At 32.7% G+C, this 19590-nt stretch overlaps 2 protein-coding genes across 2 annotated transcripts; both read left to right on the top strand.

Annotated features, from left to right (window-relative positions):
• The first annotated feature begins 48 nt into the window (after positions 1 to 48).
• On the top strand, positions 49 to 2377 carry aph-1 (gamma-secretase subunit Aph-1). Its single transcript, XM_080153570.1, has 7 exons — positions 49 to 326; positions 431 to 492; positions 608 to 708; positions 941 to 1031; positions 1533 to 1605; positions 1837 to 1949; positions 2331 to 2377. Exons 1-7 carry the CDS (start codon positions 49 to 51, stop codon positions 2375 to 2377), a joined length of 765 nt encoding a protein of 254 aa, XP_080009696.1.
• A 1701-nt stretch (positions 2378 to 4078) lies between these two features.
• GatB (glutamyl-tRNA(Gln) amidotransferase subunit B, mitochondrial) lies at positions 4079 to 16106 on the top strand. The gene is made up of 18 exons (XM_080152640.1): positions 4079 to 4148; positions 4435 to 4569; positions 5370 to 5472; positions 5832 to 5884; positions 6271 to 6346; positions 10018 to 10067; positions 10163 to 10268; positions 10964 to 11022; positions 11175 to 11280; positions 11419 to 11534; positions 11648 to 11731; positions 12321 to 12450; positions 12907 to 13023; positions 13504 to 13569; positions 14101 to 14165; positions 14594 to 14677; positions 15225 to 15324; positions 15841 to 16106. The coding sequence occupies exons 7-18, from the start codon at positions 10233 to 10235 to the stop codon at positions 16039 to 16041; spliced, it is 1164 nt and encodes a 387-aa protein (XP_080008766.1). The 5' UTR covers positions 4079 to 4148; positions 4435 to 4569; positions 5370 to 5472; positions 5832 to 5884; positions 6271 to 6346; positions 10018 to 10067; positions 10163 to 10232; the 3' UTR covers positions 16042 to 16106.
• Positions 16107 to 19590: the final 3484 nt, after the last annotated feature.

Raw genomic sequence — 19590 nt, 5'->3', positions numbered from 1 at the left:
CTTATGCTTGATGTTATTGTTAGTTAGTGACGTTATAAAGAAGCTATAATGACTGTAGAAATATTTTTTGGTTGTGCCCTATTGGCCTACGGGCCTCCGTTAGCACTGTTTACCCTAACAGTAGCCACTGATCCAGTCAGAGTTATTATTCTCATCATCTCAGCCTTTGTGTGGCTGCTGTCCCTGTTGCTGTCCTCCATATTGTGGTTGGCCGTGGTGCCACTGAGAGAGGAAATGGCCTTCGGGGTGGTGTTCTCCGTCCTCTTCCAAGAAGGGTTCAGATTGGGATTCTATTTTCTACTCAGAAAGGCTGATTCCTATCTCAGGCGAGTTGAAAATTTATCTAACATACCTAGTGGTGATCAAAGAAGTAAATGTTCATTATTTTAAAAAGTAAATTGGCTTATTGTAAATTATTTTTTTTCTTCAGGAAACTGGCCAAAGCAGAACCAACACAGATTTTTCTGAATCCGCACATTCTTGCTTATACAGGTATTATTTAAAATAATTTTCAATAATTACCGATTTTTGGACATATATTTGTTGTGCTGTTCATTATGATTTTCTATTTTACCCCATCATCAAAGTAATCAATAATTTTGTTCAGTTGGGCTTGGATTCGGATTGATGTCAGGAGCCTACTCTTTGATGAATGTTCTTGCTGACGTACTTGGCCCGGGAACTGTTGGTCTACATGGGGAACCTCAGGTGACAATTTGCTGCTTTAAAACTTGTTATTTTTATTTCAAGTAGAAGTGACTCTTTGTATGATTTATTATTACCATTCACTAGTTTCATCCTATGTTTTTGGTACCTTTTTCTATTAGGTAACTGTGTTATTAATTCAAATATTTCTGTTTTGTATCTCAAATATTGACTCTTTAGTTTTTTCTTTATTAACAGAGTTGTGACTCTTTGTATGATTTTTTTTTAATTTCAGAGTTTCTTCCTTGTATCTGGAGTGATGACTCTTTGTATGATTTTGCTTCATGTAACCTGGAATGTTATTATCTTCTCTTCTCTCGATAGAGGTAACAATGTGGTCAAAAAACACTTTTTTATTAATTGCAAATGTGGTTTTGATAATCAAACTTATCATTATCAAACAATAATTATTAATAAAACTTGTTCGTATTCAAATCTTCTTATGTTGACTCGAATTTCTTATTCGCTATTTGCAATAGTAATCACGCAACTTCGGCCCCGGTTGTGTAAGAAGGGGATTATTGAGTAAGATTGGATACTCGATATTCACGTACATAATATCAGTACTTTCCTTATCCCAAGCTCCTCTGCAAAGAGCGTCATTCATTACGGTGACTTAATTTGGGACACCTGCCATACTCGGCAAGGTTGAGGTAATAATAAGTAGCTCTAATGAGACAGAGGGTCAAGTCATAATGTGCTTGAACGTGGAGCTTGATAGCCCTAGTGGCTATTCATAAGTGTCTCAGCCTACTCTATAACGACTCAGGTCCAAACCCTAAGAAACCATGGCTAATCAATCAATAATAAAACTTATTTTGTTTTAGGACAGTACCTGTTAACAGTGTTAGTTATTGGTCTCCATCTTTTAGTTTCTTGTTTATCACTTCTTAACTCCAGGTAAACTTTTAATAAATGTGTTTTTCTACAAGGGAAAAGTATTTATACTATTTTTATAGAATTTTTGAGAAAAGGATAGTTGCATGAAGTGCATTTCAAAAAACTGATTTCAAGCACAAGTTTATACAAGTATACCATCAAACATATAATTTTGCATTACAATAATTAAACTATTAGACATCACATATTTGTACTTTAAAAAGTGTTTTTTTCTGGATTTTTGTGTTTTAGGTACCTATACGCAGCCAGTGTTGTACCGGCGTACCTGGTCCTTCTAGTCACAATTGTTCTGGCGGTCAGGGAAGCGGGAGCCAGTATGTCTTCATTTAAGAAGGCTTTTGTTGGTAAGTTTGTTTTGAAAATCTGTAATTTTATTATCATATCCATCACAGTATTTTCTTAATCCTCTCCAATCGGGACACCGCTATTTTTTATCAAAAGTTCTTTTTGGCTTTGTGAAGGGATATAAACCTGTAAATAATACTGTTACCCCAAAGTTTTATAAACACGTTATCTCACGTTCAAAAATTTGTTTTCTTAAAATTTGGATTGGTTGGTTGAAACTTGCAGTGTTCAAACTTTTTGGTCTAAAAAACGAAAATTTTGTTTACCATCATTGTGGATGTTCATCAGTTTGTCGTTCATTGTCTTTCCTTTAATATCCCTGCTTAATCAATTTTAAGTTTTATAATTTTTATTATTTTAATAAAAAATCATGTTTTTAGGAGCTGGACAAACTGTGGAAGTATCTGCATCCAATAATACAGATTAAACACAAAACATTTTCCAACTAAAAAGAAAAACAATGCTTTAGCTAAATTGTAAATTAAACACAATTTTTATTTTAACACAAATCACTAAAAGATTTTATTTTATTTGAATTTTAGGGCACAATAATGAGCTTACAAGAAATTTTCGGTCATAAAAATTATGGCTCGGCAGCCGCGCATAGGCCTAAAGTTTAAACCAGCTTGTGTGCAAAAAAAACTTCGAAAAACTTGTTATAAAATGTCGATTTCAATGAGGCTTACATGCGGCCTACGCGTTGCTGCCGAGCCCTGACAAAAATACAAAAATTACATATGACATGATGTTTTTTACTTTTAGTTACCTTTACCTATATTATTAATGTTTTGATTACACCATGGTGATTTAGTTAAGATATTTATACTTTTATCTAAAAATATGCCATAAATTTTGTATCGTAATAAAGACTAACAATTTTTACACACTAATAATATTAATACAGCTTTGATTATAGAAAGAAGTATCTAATATTTAGATTTTTTAAGTTATGGTTATAGAAAGACAATGCACAACTTAACACTAAGGGGAAGGTAAGTTGTGCTAAAATTCCGTAAAGGTGTGAGTTTTAAGGCTTAAAAACAGTAGTAGAACGATAATATTCACTAAATATGTGTATTCCTTATTGAAAAGAACTATAGACAAATTTTTTTTAAGTTAACATAAATGTTATCGTTTTCTACTGTTTTTAAGCCTTAAAACTCACACCTTTGCGGAATTTTTTCACAACCTACCTCCCCCTTTCTATTTACATTTAAAGTTTAGAAAATTTTGATAGCATTGATGAAAAATGTGTATGTATTTGTGATACCTAATTATAAATGTATTGTCCCCCCCTCTCCCTCTATGATTTTTTTTAAACGTATTCAAATTAATGTTATTTTTTTCCACTGATCTAGGTACATTTCATAATATTTTGCTTTTTTTTTTTGGGAGGGCGAATGAGCTATTCTTCAACCAACACAAAAAAAAACTTGGCCTGAAATGATTAAAAACACTAGACGATTTTTTTTAGCACAAAAATGAATAGTTATAACTTACGGCGGATGTGATTTCCTCAGCCGTTTTCTCACAGTTGCATACTGTACTAAGTTAAAGCAACTATAATCTGAATTGACTTTTAGCCTGAATTTCCATGTGTTGGTTTCAAAAAGTAGAATTTAAAGTTCAAATATAAGGCCTTTTATATGATTTTATATTAAGATTTAACAAAATTTAAATTTCACAATCTAAACCAAAGAAGTATTCTGCTATGTGATGTTATGTTTTCTAATTTTGTACATTTCATTTTTCATGTGAAATTTTGACGATTTTCTTTATAAAAATCCACATAATTGTATTGATTTAAAAGCCATTAACGTGAGACAGTTGTTATTTTTAAGTATTATTAACTTATCTGACTAATTTATTAATCTAAACTGTTTTATTTCTTCAGATCAAAGTTTTAGGAATACTAAGACTTTTCTATTATTTCGATTTGAAGGATCTTAACCCTTTTAATTGATTATTATCATGATTAAAACTTGTGATACTGATTTATTACAATATTATTATAATTTAAATATTATTTATTTATTCCATGTGGTAAACTTGCATTTAGTCCAATAAATCTGTTTCCGTCTAACAATTAAGTTTTTTTTAACAAATTATTTTTTGTTGTTTCAGAAAATGTTATGCTTAAAATGTTTAAAGTTGTATCGATTACCTTCAATTAAACAAACAAATACAACTATTAAAAGGAAAGACAGGATTTATAAAAAAAATAAACCAAGCAACCTAAAACCTCATGGATAATTGTTTAAATTGTTTAGGATTCCATATTTGATCTTCTCGTCGGTTTGATTAATTTTACCGAATGTAAAGAAAACGCGCATAGTTTTCCCTTTTTTGTTGGGTTTGTTTACTATTATTTTTCCAACCCAAGTCAATTTGAGATGCCGTTTTTATCCACTAAGTAAAACCAGTTATTTTATTCGCATTAGGTACAGACCGCTGTGTTCAAAATTGATAAATCCTGTATTCCAGAGAAACCTGGCGAAACTTAACCGCAGCTGTTTCTCCAGCTCCGAAATCCCCAACACGAGAAGCCGCCATCACTGGCAAAACTGTGTATGACTCAAAGAACGGCAAAATAATACGGATATCAAAATCGGGCAAAAGGAAAGATTGTCATTTATTAACATCAATTTAAGCTCGTGCAGCAGTTACATAAAATGAAATATTTATAGCTTCCTACATTTTAAGAAAACTGTTCCAGGAAATTTAAGGGACGTTGAGCTCAAACCTAAAAAGAAGAATTTTTTTCTTCCTATGGTGGTATCTCCTTCCTATACATAAGAACACTAATCAGTACCTATCCTTTTTTTGTCTATTAAGGAAGAAAAAAAAACTTGAGCGCATTCTGTGCTAGTACACCAAGTCTTAAGAATTACCTAAAGTTGCAGTATTCCTAGTACCTAAAGTCCAATACGACCAAAAGAATGAAGGGGGGGTTTTTTAATACAACCATCTCGTAATCAATGTATAAATGGCACTTAGAATTCGAATTTCGATCTGAAATTTTGCATGAGTAATCCTTGGTAGGTCTATTTTCCCTAAATCGAACAAATAGTTGAAAAAGTAACGGCTCGGCCGATTTTTGGCTATTTTAGGGCAATGTGGAGATAGGTTTCGTGATGGATTTGCATAGAAAAAAGCCAAAAAATAGCCGTTAGCCGTTACTTTTCCAACTTTTTGTTCGATTTAGGGAAAATAGACCTACCAAGGATTACTCATGCAAAATTTCAGATAGAAATTCGAATTCTAAGTGCCATTGATTTATACATTGATTACGAGATGGTTGCAATAAACCACCCCTTCTTGTTTATCCATTGTTCCATACCTTATCCCTGCCTGGATTCTAATTGTGCATTTACAGTGTACATATCTTATATTAAATATGACAAGATTATTTTAACCAGATGGGAAAGTGTGATAGGTTTAGAAGTTCATGCTCAAATATTAACAAACTCAAAACTATTTTCAAATGCTCCCAATAAATTCAATCAACCAGTAAATTCACAGGTTACAATATTTTTATTTAATTTTTTAATTTAATTTTTTATTCTTATGTAATTTATGTTAGATGTGTATTTCTTGGCAGTTATTAAAGATAGAAGGCTGGAATTTATTGTAAAGATTCCTTATACCAATGCGCATCCGGCCTGAATTTAATTTACTTGGTCCGTCGGTCTGTCGGTCATAATTCAAAACAGCATTACCTATATAGTATATATTTAATTTATTATAAAAGATTTCGCAACTTTTTCATTCATTTTTAAGCTATAACTCACTGTCCTTTTTCAAAGCACAATTTTTTGTGTACCCCTACTTATGGATGTTATAACCCTTTTTCTTGAAATAGAACTAGTTTTTTAATCAAGGTTGCCTATTTTGATGCAGCAATACCTGGTACTCTACCTGTCATCAATGCTAAGTAATTCTTACTAGTCAATATTTTGGTGGATATATTTCTTAATACAAAATGTTTATTCAGAAACATTGATAGAAGGGCTGTGTAAATTATACTAGTACCAAAAGTTTTATAAAATCGTTGCCATATTATATGTTTGACATAAAAACTGTTGGTACTTTTATTAAATTTAGAATGGTTCGTCACAAACTTCTTATTTTAATTTACAGAAAAAAATATTTTTTTTTATCATTATTTGGAATTGTAGATCAACTTAACGTCCATGGCCTAACCCAATAAGATACCTTTTAAGAAATAACTTTTGTTCTTTTAACTTTTATTACTTTTAAGCGCTAGTTAAACAAAAAAATCTATTAAAATGTTATAACTTTTGATTATTTGTTATCCAGGTGTGTAGAAGTTGGAGTACGAACTTCCTTAGCACTCAAAGCAAAAATTAATAACGTCAGCTTTTTTGACAGAAAGGTAATATGTAAATAAAAGTTAAGGGGGGGGGAAGTTTTGCCACTTTCGCTTACTCCGTGATTATTGGGCTAGGTATTAAAGTTAGACTATAGGTTATTTGGGATAAAAGTTTACTTTTGGGTAGTAGCTCACGTATTTTTAATCATTTTTTGGATAACCCCACCCCCTAGCCCCCCGGGGCTCAAAAACCCCCTAAAAATGAACCTAACCTTAATTTTCTCAGGAACAATTTGACCAATTGAAATGATTTTTTAAACTTAAGCTTTTATGCTTATAAACTAACTTCTAGTTTAGAAGTCACCCCCCTGCCGCCAACCCCTAGCCCTCCGGGGCTCCAAAAAACCCTAAAAATGAACCTAACCTTAATTTTCTCAGGAACCATTTGACTAATAGAGATGATTTTTTAAACTTAAGCTTTTATGCTTATAAACTAACTTCTAGTTTAGAAGTCACCCCCCTGCCGCCAACCCCCAGCCCTCCGGGGCTCCAAAAAACCCTAAAAATGAACCTAACCTTAATTTTCTCAGGAACCATTTGACCAATAGAGATGATTTTTTAAACTTAAGCTTTTATGCTTATAAACTAACTTCTAGTTAAGAAGTCACCCCCCTGCCACCAACCCCTTTGTCCTCCGGGGCTCCAAAAAACCTAAATATGAACCTAACCTTAATTTTCTCAGGAACCATTTAACCAATAGAGATGATTTTTAAAACTTAAGCTTTTATGCTTATAAACTAACTTCTAGTTTAGAAGTCATCCCCCTGCCGCCAACCCCTAGCCCTCTGGGGCTCCAAAAAACCCTAAAAATGAACCTAACCTTAATTTTCTCAGGAACCACTTGACTAATAGAGATGATTCTTAAACTTAAGCTTTTATGGTTATAAACTAACTTTAAGTTTAGATGAAGCCCCCTGCCACCAACCTCTAGCCCCCCGGGGCTCAAAAAACCTAAAAATGAACCTAACCTTAATTAAAATTTCTTATTTGAAGAGTTAGAGGTACATTTATTAAACCAAATATGCTTATTTTTGGATGTTATTGTCATATTTGCTGAAAAAATTAGAATCGGCTTTCAGGTTCAGGTGCTGCAGGCCTCCAGGTCCACTCTGGAGACAGGTAAAATTAAAATTTCTTATTTGAAGAGTTAGAGGTACACTTATTAAACCAAATATGCATCTTTTTGGATGTTACTGACATATCTGCTGAAAAAATTAGAATTAGCCTCCAGGTTCAGGTGCTGCAGGCCTCCAGGTCCCCTCTGGAGACAGGTAAAAATTAAAATTTCTTATTTGAAGAGTTAGAGGTACACTTGTTTAAACAAATATGCTTATTTTTGGATTTTATTGACATATCTGATGAAAAAATTAGAATCGGCCTCCAGGTTCAGGTGCTGCAGGCCTCCAGGTCCACTCTCGACAGGTGAAAATTAAAATTTCTGATTTGAAGAGTTAGAGGTACACTTATTTAACCAAATATTCTTCTTTTTGGATGTTATTGACATATCTGCTGAAAAAATTAAAATCGGCCTCCAGGTTCGGGTCCTACAGGCCTCCAGGTGGACACTGGATAGGTAAAAATAAATTTTCTTATTTGGAGGTTAACTTATAAAACAAACTATGCATTGTTTTTGATGTTAATAACATACTTGAAGATAAAATTTAAATCGGCCTCCAAGTTCAGGTGCTGCAGGCCTCCAGTTCAACTCTAGACATGAAAAAATTTAGATTCTTAATTTAAGAGTTAGAGGTCAATTCCCAAGAAAATAAGCATCTTGTTGGATAATATTACCATATTTAAAGAAAAAATAAAATCGGCCTCCAGGAACTGCAGGCTTCTAGATGGCTTTTTGGGGGTATTTTCAGATATTTTCGCTGTTTTTTTCTCAGTTTTTTAAAACATGTTAGGTATCATATTCATTGATACTTTTTGATATGGACACTTTTACCTGCGTCTTGGTGACCGCTGGTTGCAAATTAATATTTTTTTCCAGAAATAGTAATAACAGCCAAAAGATCCATATTCTGTTTTATAAGTTGCCCTCTAACTCTTCAAATAAGAAATTTTAATTTTTACTTGTCTCAGGAGTGGACCTGGAGACCTGCAGCACCTGAACTTAGAGGCCGATTTAAAATTTTTTCAGCAGATATGTCAATAACATCCAAAAGAAGCATGTTTGGCTAAATAAGTGTACCTCTAACTCTTCAAATAAGAAATTTTAATTTTCACCTGTCGAGAGTGGACCTGGAGGCCTGCAGCACCTGAATCTGAAGGCCGATTCTAATTTTTTCATCAGATATGTCAATAACATCCAAAAAGATGCATATTTGTTTTAATAAGTGTACCTCTAACTCTTCAAATAAGAAATTTTAATTTTACCTGTCTCCAGAGTGGACCTGGAGGCCTGCAGCACCTGAACCTGGAGGCCGATTCTAATTTTTTCAGCAAATATGTCATTAACATCCAAAAATAAGCATATTTGGTTTAATAAATGTACCTCTAACTCTTCAAATAAGAAATTTTAATTAAGGTTAGGTTCATTTTTAGGGTTTTTTGAGCCCCAGGGGGCTAGAGGTTGGCGGCGACTTCTAACTTAAAGTTAGTTTATAACCATAAAAGCTTAAGTTTAAGAAATCATCTCTATTGGTCAAGTGGTTCCTGAGAAAATTAAGGTTAGGTTCATTTTTAGGGTTTTTTGGAGCCCCGGAGGGCTAGAGGTTGATGGCAGGGGGATGACTTCTAAACTAGAAGTTAGTTTATAAGCATAAAAGCTTAAGTTTTAAAATTCATCTCTATTGGTCAAATGGTTCCTGAGAAAATTAAGGTTAGGTTCATATTTAGGGTTTTTTGGAGCCCCGGAGTCCTAGGAGTTGGTGGCAGGGGGGTGACTTCTAAACTAGAAGTTAGTTTATAAGCATGAAAGCTAAGTTTAAAAAATCATCTCTATTGGTCAAATGGTTTCTGAGAAATTAAGGTAAGGTTCATTTTTAGGGTTTTTTGGAGCCCCGGAGGGCTAGGTGTTGGCGGCAGGGGGATGACTTCTAAACTAAAAGTTAGTTTATAAGCATAAAAGCTTAAGTTTAAAAAATCATCTCTATTGGTCAAATGGTTCCTAAGAAAATTAAGGTTAGGTTCATTTTTAGGGTTTTTTGGAGCCCCGGAGGGCTGGGGGTTGGTGGCAGGAGGGTGACTTCTAAACTAGAAGTTAGTTTATAAGCATAAAAGCTTAAGTTTAAAAAATCATCTCTATTGGTCAAATGGTTCCTGAGAAAATTAAGGTTAGGTTCATTTTTAGGGTTTTTTGGAGCCCCGGAGGGCTAGGGGTTGGCGGCAGGGGGGTGACTTCTAAACTAGAAGTTAGTTTATAAGCATAAAAGCTTAAGTTTAAAAAATCATCTCAATTGGTCAAATTGTTCCTGAGAAAATTAAGGTTAGGTTCATTTTTAGGGGGTTTTTGAGCCCCGGGGGGCTAGGAAGTGGGGTTATCCAAAAAATGATTAAAAATACGTGAGCTACTACCCAAAAGTAAACTTTTATCCCAAATAACCTATAGTCTAACTTTAATACCTAGCCCAATAATCACGGAGTAAGCGAAAGTGGCAAAACTTCCCCCCCCCTTATTAACTTATATTTTATGCATTAAAATTGATTTTTTAAACTTTGTTTTGTTTTAGCATTATTTTTATGCAGATTTACCGACTGGTTACCAAATAACACAGCAGAGGTAAGGTTTTAAAATACCTACCTACCTTACAATAAAAATTAAATATATTCAGGAAAATTTTTTTGAAAATTGAATGATTTTTTTCCATGTTTTAGAAGACCAATATCACAGAATGGATTGTTTTCATTTGAAGTAAAGAATGAAAGCCTAAATAAAGAATATCCAATGACATCAGAGCTTATTCAGATTCAAATTGAACAGGTAGGTTCATGGACATTGGATTTTAAATTACATTAGTACCCCAAGTTTATGACATTGGAACCCAAAGTTTTATAATATTGTTATCTTATTTGTAGCCCAAAACTTTGGGCACTTTATTTAATTTTGATACCTAGCCCTTTTCAACTAGTAGTGTCTAAACTTTTCATAATTTTATCAGGGGTGTATATTCTTCATGGGATCCCCTGCTCAGAGGGGGGGGGGGAATAAAAAACAAGTGGTTGGAGGGAAAAAAATGTAAAGATTAAGAAAACTGAAAACATTTTTTTCATTCCCCCCCCCCCCTCCTTGGTGAAAAAAACAAAAAAAGTGTGGTAGGAGGGATAAAATAAATAAAATATAGAGTTCTTTAAATATTTTTCCATTTTCCTCCCTTCTTGGTGAGAAAAAACTAGGGGGGAAAAAAATGAAAAATTTTGTAGCAGGGGAAAAAATAAATCTTGTGCAGAATATACACCCCTGAATTTTATTCTAAAAAAGGGGTGATTTAGTTTATCATCATGACAATAATACATACTTTTTTGTAGCACATATATATAATATATATATATATAGGATCCATTTTCAGTTTATAATAAACATTTTAAATCTCAATATGTATCATTCATCCATTGTGTTATGAAGGCGTTGCTTTTTCAAAATAGATACCTATTATTTTAATATATATTTTTTTACAGGATTCAGGCAAAAGTTTACACGACCATGTCGATGGTTTTAGTCTCGTTGATTTAAACAGGTGGGGTTTCTTTTAAAATTGATTAAATGTTACATAAATGTGTTTGTGGATGTCATAGTCATATACACATCAAATAACAAGTATTGATGCTAATAGACTTGTTATCATTAAGAAATGTTATACTCCATGCTTAATTGTTTGAATCGGTTTAGGTGTGGTGTTGGATTATTAGAGCTTGTATTTGCACCTGATCTCAGACATGGAGCCGAGGCTGCTGCCCTAGCTAAAGAACTTTCATTAACTCTCCAAACTATTCAGGTATCACGTGACTCTTAAACAGACTTGTATCTTTTATGATCATATGGTTCTCACTGTTTCTTATTAATTCCTTATTTGTTAAGACCCCTTTGACATTTAATTGGCAATTTAAAAAAGACTAATTCTGTTGAATTTCAGGCTTGTGGAGGTCGTATGGAGCGTGGAGAACTCCGAGTTGATGCCAATATTTCTGTCAGAGAACCTGGAGGTCCCTTTGGCACCAGGACAGAAGTTAAAAATTTAAATTCTTTCAGGTAATGCCTTTAATTGTTGAAGATCCTGACTTTTTCTTTACTAATTTGCACAATGCACTTCCACATACATTAAAAATTTTAAATGTGGCTTTAATATTCATGATATTTGTCAGAGCTGTTTCCCATGCAATTGAGTATGAAGTCTGGAGACAAATCACTGCTCTAGAAAATGGTCAAACTATTGAAAATGAAACTAGGTTGGTAACTTATAAATATACTAGCGGTTTCGCCCCTAGCCTCTATAGGCTTTGAACCAAGAGGTGCTATCAACCTATTTTTGTCGTATTTTAGATTAAAAAAGAAAAAGTACTTAAAAAAAAATATTTTGAGGGAGAATTTATTTTAGGGGCGGGGGGGTAGGTAGGTAGTCGATCCTCTTCTTTTTAATTTGGCTTTAAAAATAAATTTTTTTTAATTTTTGGGGGTGTTGGGGGTGTCCCTCCCCCTAAGAAAATAGCTTAAAAGTAAAACCATCACATTACCAGAATGTACATTCCCTAAAGAGTAGAGCCCAATCGTTCCAGTGGTTACTGAGATCTTAAGCTTCAGACAGACATCGTTCTACTTTGTATTATAGATATTATATTATTTTACTTGACTGTGAATACGTTCCTTCATTCGTAATCGTTCCTGTTGTCACTCTTATTAAATCTTGATTAGGTTGTACAAAACTTCAGTGTCCAAAGTTTTCAACCAATAACTTTAATTCAATGAATAGGTTAGGTAATGTTGTTTATTTTTCATTGTCTTATCCCCTAAGATCCCTGTTAATTTCCTAATTTGTAGAGGATTTGATACTGAGCTAGAAATAACAACCTCAATGAGAGACAAGGAAAGAAAACAGGATTACAGATTCATGCCGGAGCCTAATCTACCACCCTTGGTACTGGATCCTAAAATGATTCAATATGAAATGGTAAGAACTTAACCTTAATTTGAGACCTAAAATAATAAGATCTCTACAACACCTGAACCTATTAGAGATATTATTTTTATTATTATTCTAGCCCCTACCGAGAACTTTCACCCTGCGGGACCTTATCCCCGTCGGGTTTTATCAACTCTGACTTAACCTAAAAATTATCATAAAAAAATGCTTAGGTAATGTAGTAATAAATATATTTTAAGACTTAATTATAGAGATTCTTCTCCAATAACATTATGACTAATATACACATGTTTGTTTTATAACAATATGCCTAATTTCCCTAGGAATCTTTATTCCAAAAATTAAGTAAAAGGGATGACTATTTTTTTTTAATTATCAATCTAGAATTGAGTTGCTACGCTTTTTTAATTGTACCTAACTTTTACAGGAATAAAAAATATTCTGTACATTAATCTATTCTTGAAATATATTTTCATTGTATAGGAAAACCTTCCAGAACTGCCAGCTGAAACTAGAAAAAAGTTGCATGAAATATTTGGACTACACAAGAATATTTGTTCCCAGCTTGTAGATATGCCAGAATACCTTAAACTTTTTCAGGTAGTTCTAACATAAAATTAGAGGAGATGGGTAGGTCAAATAAATAATAAATTAATCTTACTCGCAATGTTTTTGTTTAAATCAGGGATCTAAAGGGTTACGGCAATGGCCGATAAATTAATGTAGATCCTTAATGATGATACACAAAATTACCCTTTCTGCAGATTACAATTTGCTGTTGAAATGTTTGGACACACAACTTTATGAACCAACCAATACAAATTCAATATGAGTCGCCAAAGTTGTTGATAAAACATAACCGAATTAAGTTTGTACTTTTACATTTTCGAGGGTGGCGGGGATTTATTGACTTGTTCCTCCTGTTTTAAAATTAGAAGCAAGTTAATTTTTAATCACTTGAAAGGAAGGCAATAAGCTTAAAATGATTTAGTACAAAAATGATACTTTAAATTATTTAGGTTAGTTTTCAAAGTAGGTATTTCAACTAGGTAAATTTTTAATAAATGAAACTGATTTCAGGATTGTTTAGAATTCAAACCTTTGAGTTACAAGTTTTTAGCTGCTATCATGTTCATTGAAATACAGGTATATTTGAGAACCATATGAAAGTTAGATGTACCTATCTACTAATATATATGATGATAACCTAGATATCATTATTATCCAAGTCATGCATTTTTAGGGCTTAATTGTTATTTGTACATTCCGCAAAATTGAAGTGAATATTAATACTTTTAGCAATTCAAATGTTTCGATTCTATTATTGCAAGAAAAAATACTGAATCCTATAAAAATATACACCTAATTCTATCATTAAAAATTCTTTTTAGCCTTTCAAGGCAAATGATAAATACTTTTCTCGTATTCATTCGAATCCGGTGGATAGGAACCGGTTCTCATCCATACGAAAAAACTATGTCTAGCATCGTATTATATCCAGTTTTCTACGAATAAAGAAATGTACAATCAAAAGATTAAAACCAGTTTTTTTAGCCGGTGCCTCTGGCACCTCGGGGCTAAAAAAACTAGTTTTAATCTTATAACTGTACATTCTATATCCGCGGAAAGCCGTTTATAATACGATACGAGAAATAACTATTAAAGGTCACTTTTTAGGCTTATGTATTAGAAAAAGAAGTGGAATTAGTGCCTTACATTGAAAGAAATAATATTCATGAGAGGTATTATTTTCAATAAGATGAGATTAACAAATATGAGAGGCAAGCTATCAATTATATAAGGGAAGATAGTGAATTTAGTGGGTGAGCGGTCATGACACTCGCTTTTGTCTCAAATAGCAGATGATTTGAGTCCATTAATTAACAAAGATTTTAGTAGGTCCTGCTAGACTAAGGTCAATAATATATGACAAGCGAGTGAGAATCAGCCTAATTAGGAATTTGAACCTCATAGGTTTCTGTGGGTGGGTTGTTTATTAGTTTGCTGGACTTGGTTCTAATATGATATTCATTGCCTTTCCTTATCTGTATCTCATTCCTTTACATGAATACACTGTATTTAAAACAAAACATATATTAAATGATTACTCTGATAAAGAAAACTTATAGGTACATTGGAATCAATATAAATGACATTTTTCTTATTACAGGGCTGTTGTTAGTATTTCACCGAAAGAGCTAGTTGAAGCTGTCAATCTCAAAGAGGAGAAACTTATTAATTATTCTACGTGTGGGTATGAATTTTCAACTTTTAACTTTGATTAAAAATTTTAATGGGATTGTTACTTTTATTTTGACCCCATCCCCCATTAAACTGTTTTATCGGGTTGTTTCAGTGGGGTGTAGAGTGCTGAAGGGGGGTGAACTAACCCTCCTTAATTTGGCCAGAGAGTGGATAAACTCACTCCCTCTTCTGCATGCCTCTGTCTTTGTTTCTAGGGATAAATTTTCTTAATTTAATTTTCCTACTTTTTGATACTATTGTAGATTACCTATCCTATTATATAAAGTATTAAGCTTTTTTTAAACTGAAGCGAAGGATCTCGATATCCGCTGAACCGATACAGTTTTCCTTTACAGTGTAACTTCTTAAAGGTCCTGGGAAGGTTTATAGCTATTTTACCCAAAAAAATATCTTTCCCCTCAAATATTTTTTACTTTTTCTTTTTTAAAACTAAAATAAAAATGAGGTCGAATTCAACCCCTCCCCATCCAAGTGCCCCTAGAGGCCTCAAGGGGGGCGTAACCACTAGTTAATTTTAACAACTAAACGTTCTTCAGGCAATTAATCCGTTTGAAGCTGGACGGAGATGAAAGACCTTTGATTGAAATCATTGATGACAATGATTGGAGACTTATTGTAGACAAAGATTTTGTAGAGGTCAGGATTCTTTTATTACCTTATAGTTAATTTTATTAAAATTATTAAGAAATTGGAAGCTAATGAGAAAGGGAGTAAAATTTTTAATGGAACCACTGCAGTGGTGTATTTGTAGGGTAAATAATTTCGTCTTTAGGCTTGTTATAAAATATGTCCTCGTATATTTTTCATAATTAAAAAAAAACTTTCATGTGCAAAGACGTCCAAGGGGGGGGGGGGGTAAAGGGGTGATTACCCCCCCCCCAAATAAAAAAATTACCTCCATGATATAAGGATTACCCCCCCCCCCAAAATGAAAAAGCTTGGACGCCTCTGTTCATGTGCATAAAATATACCAGGATATGCCACGGATTATTTGTAGAAAAAATAGCATTTTTTAAAGGAATTTGATATTTTTAAAGGTATAAATTAGCATGAAATTTAAGAATGTCACTAGTTTTCTTATTGATCTAACGTCTTTTTAGCTTAGGTTATTAACTATCCCGAATTATCTTAATATTTTATTGATTTTTTTAGAAATTCGCGGATGATATCTTATCCAGCAAACAGGAAGTTGTAGAAAAATATCTAAAAGCCAGTCCTAAACGACGAAGTAGGTTCTACCAGAATATCCAAAGGGCAGCCAACGACGATGCCAGATCTGAGAAAGTGGACATGGGTTATTTTGGAAAGATTCTCAATCAGAAGTTGGATGCCATGGAAAAAGCTAAAAATTAGACAATAATTTATGCTGTGTTGTTTTATTATCTTGTCATAGAAATAAATTTTAACAAGGAATAAAATTTGTAGTTAAAATACTCAATTATTTATTTTTATTTTCAGAAATGCTGTATAATGTTCTCTTAAATATCATTTGTGTTGAATTCAATTTTATTGGGTCATAAACATATAATTTTCTCCAGCAAATAAAGGTCTCATGGCTTCAAAACATAAACTAAAATACATTTATTAAAAATTATTGAACAGTTTAAAGTTCTTTATTCTTCACTTTTAAGTTCAGGAAATTATTTTTTTTATTTTTGAGGTGATCTGTAAGTAAATTCCCCCGCGTGTTGTATCTTCAGGGGATAGAGCCAGAGAAATTTTACACAGTGGATTAATATTGGAATTACTACACTTACAATATCATTGTTTTTATTGCATATTTTATTTAGAATAAATATCAAATAAATAAAATTATCATACTTTTCCATGAGAGGCTTCTGGCTTGTAAACTTTGGACTTAGTCTTTTGGGGTTATGTTCAAAAATTGAAAAGAAGATTAGCTATAAATAGCCAATGATCAAATCTAAACTTCCTGGCAGCGTTTCGGAGCCGGAGCCGGGAGCAGCAACATTTTTGGTGGAGCCGGAGCTGTATTTTTCGTTCCGAACTGTCGAGCAGCTACGCTATTAAACATTTTGGTTTTTCTACATTTCTTTTTAACCTTCGAATTCCAGTTCTAAAGAGATTTTACTGTAATTTAGTTATTTTTCTATTTCAAAAGTAAACTTTTTTTGGAAAAATAGGTGTTAAGATATACTTTCTGTCAGAGGTAAATCTACTATTAGCTTTGGAATCTTGAATTTTGTAGAATCTTCATAGTTAAATATTCTAAACTCCAGTATCATAGAATTTTCCGACTGTATCAAAGTTGTATAGGGGAGATGTTGTGCTACGATAAGCCTGGGAATCTATGCATTTAAATAGATTCATTAACATTGCTTCCAAACCATACAACCAAACAAGTGACTAAATGTTCTGATCGAAAATTCTAGCCAGACCAATGGACAAACGAACATCGATAATGTAGAGATACAGAGCCTATGTAACCATGCCATGCGGGGTTCTTGTTTGTTCCAGTGTTCTCCAAGCGGAGGGTTAAGTGGGAGACTTTGCAGCTCTGATTGCTGGACTGCGATAAAGATCTTTTTCGACATCCTAAACTATGCACACCTTACCAAAACTAAACTTCATAAAATACATTGTTGAACATCCTTCTGTACGCCTCTGATAGAAATTAACTTTTTAGTTGTTTTGTATGTGCTCTATTAACATCCTCTCACTCTCACTTACTAATACAACATGTAATATGTATGAAATCAAATATAATATATATTACATATGTACATATTATTAGTAGTAGTGTAGCTATTCCACAACCTGTTGATTTATCAACAATAGAAATCGTTGTTAGATATTGGTTTTTATGATCGTTTTAATTCATTTCCGTTTTTGAATAACAAAGCTACCCTTTAATTTGCATTATTCTGTTCGTTATACTTGTTAGAATTGGCATATCGATTTGAAACTTTGAATAGAGATTTATGTATCAAAATCAAGAATTACCTAGAAAAAGTAGCAATTCTTCAATTATCCTCATAAAGTTAATATGTCCATTTTAAACTTTTCCAATTTGACACCTAATTTTGATGGGGTAGAATTACCTCATTTTTTAAAACATTGATTCCGAGGACAATAAGGTCTCGCAGTATATACAAAATATCTCTTTATCTAAATTCATTATATTCCTAACTAATCAGTTTTTAAATAAGATGAACAGCATATTTTTTATTCTTCCAATCAGAAAAGAAACTTTTAAAGATGATTTTTTACGTTAGTCCCTAATTCATTTATCAATCTGTATTTTTCGATTGTTTAAGTATGTAAAAAATAGAATCCACTATTTTTAATATTCCAGTCTTGTCCTTAGATTGAGATATATTGCGGTACAACTTTAAGATAAAGATATCATCAAACCATTGAATAATATATAGAATGGTAATAGATATGCATTTCTTTGACCAAATTAAGTAACTGAAAATATTATGGTGCGACTTGAAAAAATAATTTAAAACAAAATATTTATGATTACTTTCAAATCTTCCGATTCAATATTTTTTGTTCGTTTTTATATTGATAACTATTTTAATTCTTGCTTATCAGAAAAACTACCTGTCTAATCATCTAAACCTCTTCTACAATTAGTTTTATGATTCTGTGGACTCAAATCTCCAAACTATCAGTTCAAATCCCCGCAATGGATTTAGAATCCAAAACTGGCAAATTTAATTCCTTTATGAAGTTGGTTGAAGAGGGGGGTGAGGGGGACTTTTTCCCAAATGTTTTTTTTACATATAAGCATGTTAAGATAGGCGTACTAAAGGGATGAATTATGAAACAACATGTTTAAACTAGGTGATACGCCTCTATCATCCAGAGGTTCTTGATTGGAAGGCCTTTGGATGGGGCAGAAAAATAGCATAAAACCATACTATACCACTACCACTTAGGTCCAAAAATAAATAGCCTAAAACCTCTCTGGGACCTATGTGAAGCTTTCCTAAAAGGTAGAAATTAATCGGTTAAGTGGTTTTTGAAATATTATCAGACCAAAAATCCGTACTACTTTTAATAATAGGATAGATTAATAATTTTCTAGGCCTATTAATAGGCAATTTAAAATGCAAATTTAATTGTCACAGTATGTCAGTATGATAGTCAAATGTCATTTTTATATCAAACTGCACAAAATTGACAAATACTATTAGCTTAATGAGCGCGCGCCTGAAAATAAAGTATATCATGTATATTGCATAAATGTAAATAAATGCTCAATTCATTGCCAAGTTTAGGTGATAATTTTAGGTTGAATTAATTTTTCTGTGAGCTCTGTCCCTCCCCCCCCCTCCCCCATTTATCCTGTCCAAGACCTACACTAGGCAAAGTTATTTGAGGATTGTTACAGCTTTTTAGGATATCTTAATCATACAACCTGCTTCAATATACAACACTGGAATATAAAAAAAAAACCTTGGAAGCTTTATACTATGTTACATAAGGACTTTAGGTAAATTGTGATTTCATTAGTCTTCAGAGAAATCGTTAAAGTTGAGCACCGAACCTCACTTAAAATTGAAAATAAAGGGGTGTGTAATGTTTTTTCTTTGCATAACCCCTGCTTGGGCTCTAGCCCTTTAGGATTACCCAGAAAGAACCCAATTTACCTAACCTGGCCAGAAGTAACAATCCTTCCCCCCCACCATAATTTTCCATTTATATAAAAACGGCTTAATAAGGTACTTTGTGTGAAATCACCGAGAAACCTAACCCCTTTAAAAAATCCCATATACGCCCCCAACTGATCATAGATTTTTTCAGCATCATTGAACTTATTGAAATTACCATTTGAAAAAATTTTGCTTTCTCAAGAATTTCTGAATGGGAGTAAATTATAGCTATTGGAATTGCTAGATGGTAATATAATAAATTTGTCATTTTCAATCT

This window comes from Acartia tonsa, chromosome 3 (assembly GCF_053477335.1).
Source record: "Acartia tonsa isolate MP-2025a chromosome 3, ASM5347733v1, whole genome shotgun sequence".
NCBI lineage: Eukaryota > Metazoa > Arthropoda > Copepoda > Calanoida > Acartiidae > Acartia > Acartia tonsa.
Note: the sequence above shows the minus strand (reverse complement) of the source record. Positions and strands in the feature narration are given on the sequence as shown.

Bases quoted from the DNA above. Each gene is read 5' to 3' on its own strand.
- aph-1 (XM_080153570.1), top strand. From the start codon at position 49: ATGACTGTAGAAATATTTTTTGGTTGTGCCCTATTGGCCTACGGGCCT. The intron at 327-430 runs GCGAGTTGAAAA...TTTTTTCTTCAG, and splicing joins AAGGCTGATTCCTATCTCAG to GAAACTGGCCAAAGCAGAAC. The intron at 493-607 runs GTATTATTTAAA...AATTTTGTTCAG, and splicing joins GCACATTCTTGCTTATACAG to TTGGGCTTGGATTCGGATTG.
- GatB (XM_080152640.1), top strand. From the start codon at position 10,233: ATGACATCAGAGCTTATTCAGATTCAAATTGAACAG. The intron at 11,535-11,647 runs GTAATGCCTTTA...GATATTTGTCAG, and splicing joins AAAAATTTAAATTCTTTCAG to AGCTGTTTCCCATGCAATTG. The intron at 13,024-13,503 runs GTAGTTCTAACA...AACTGATTTCAG, and splicing joins AATACCTTAAACTTTTTCAG to GATTGTTTAGAATTCAAACC.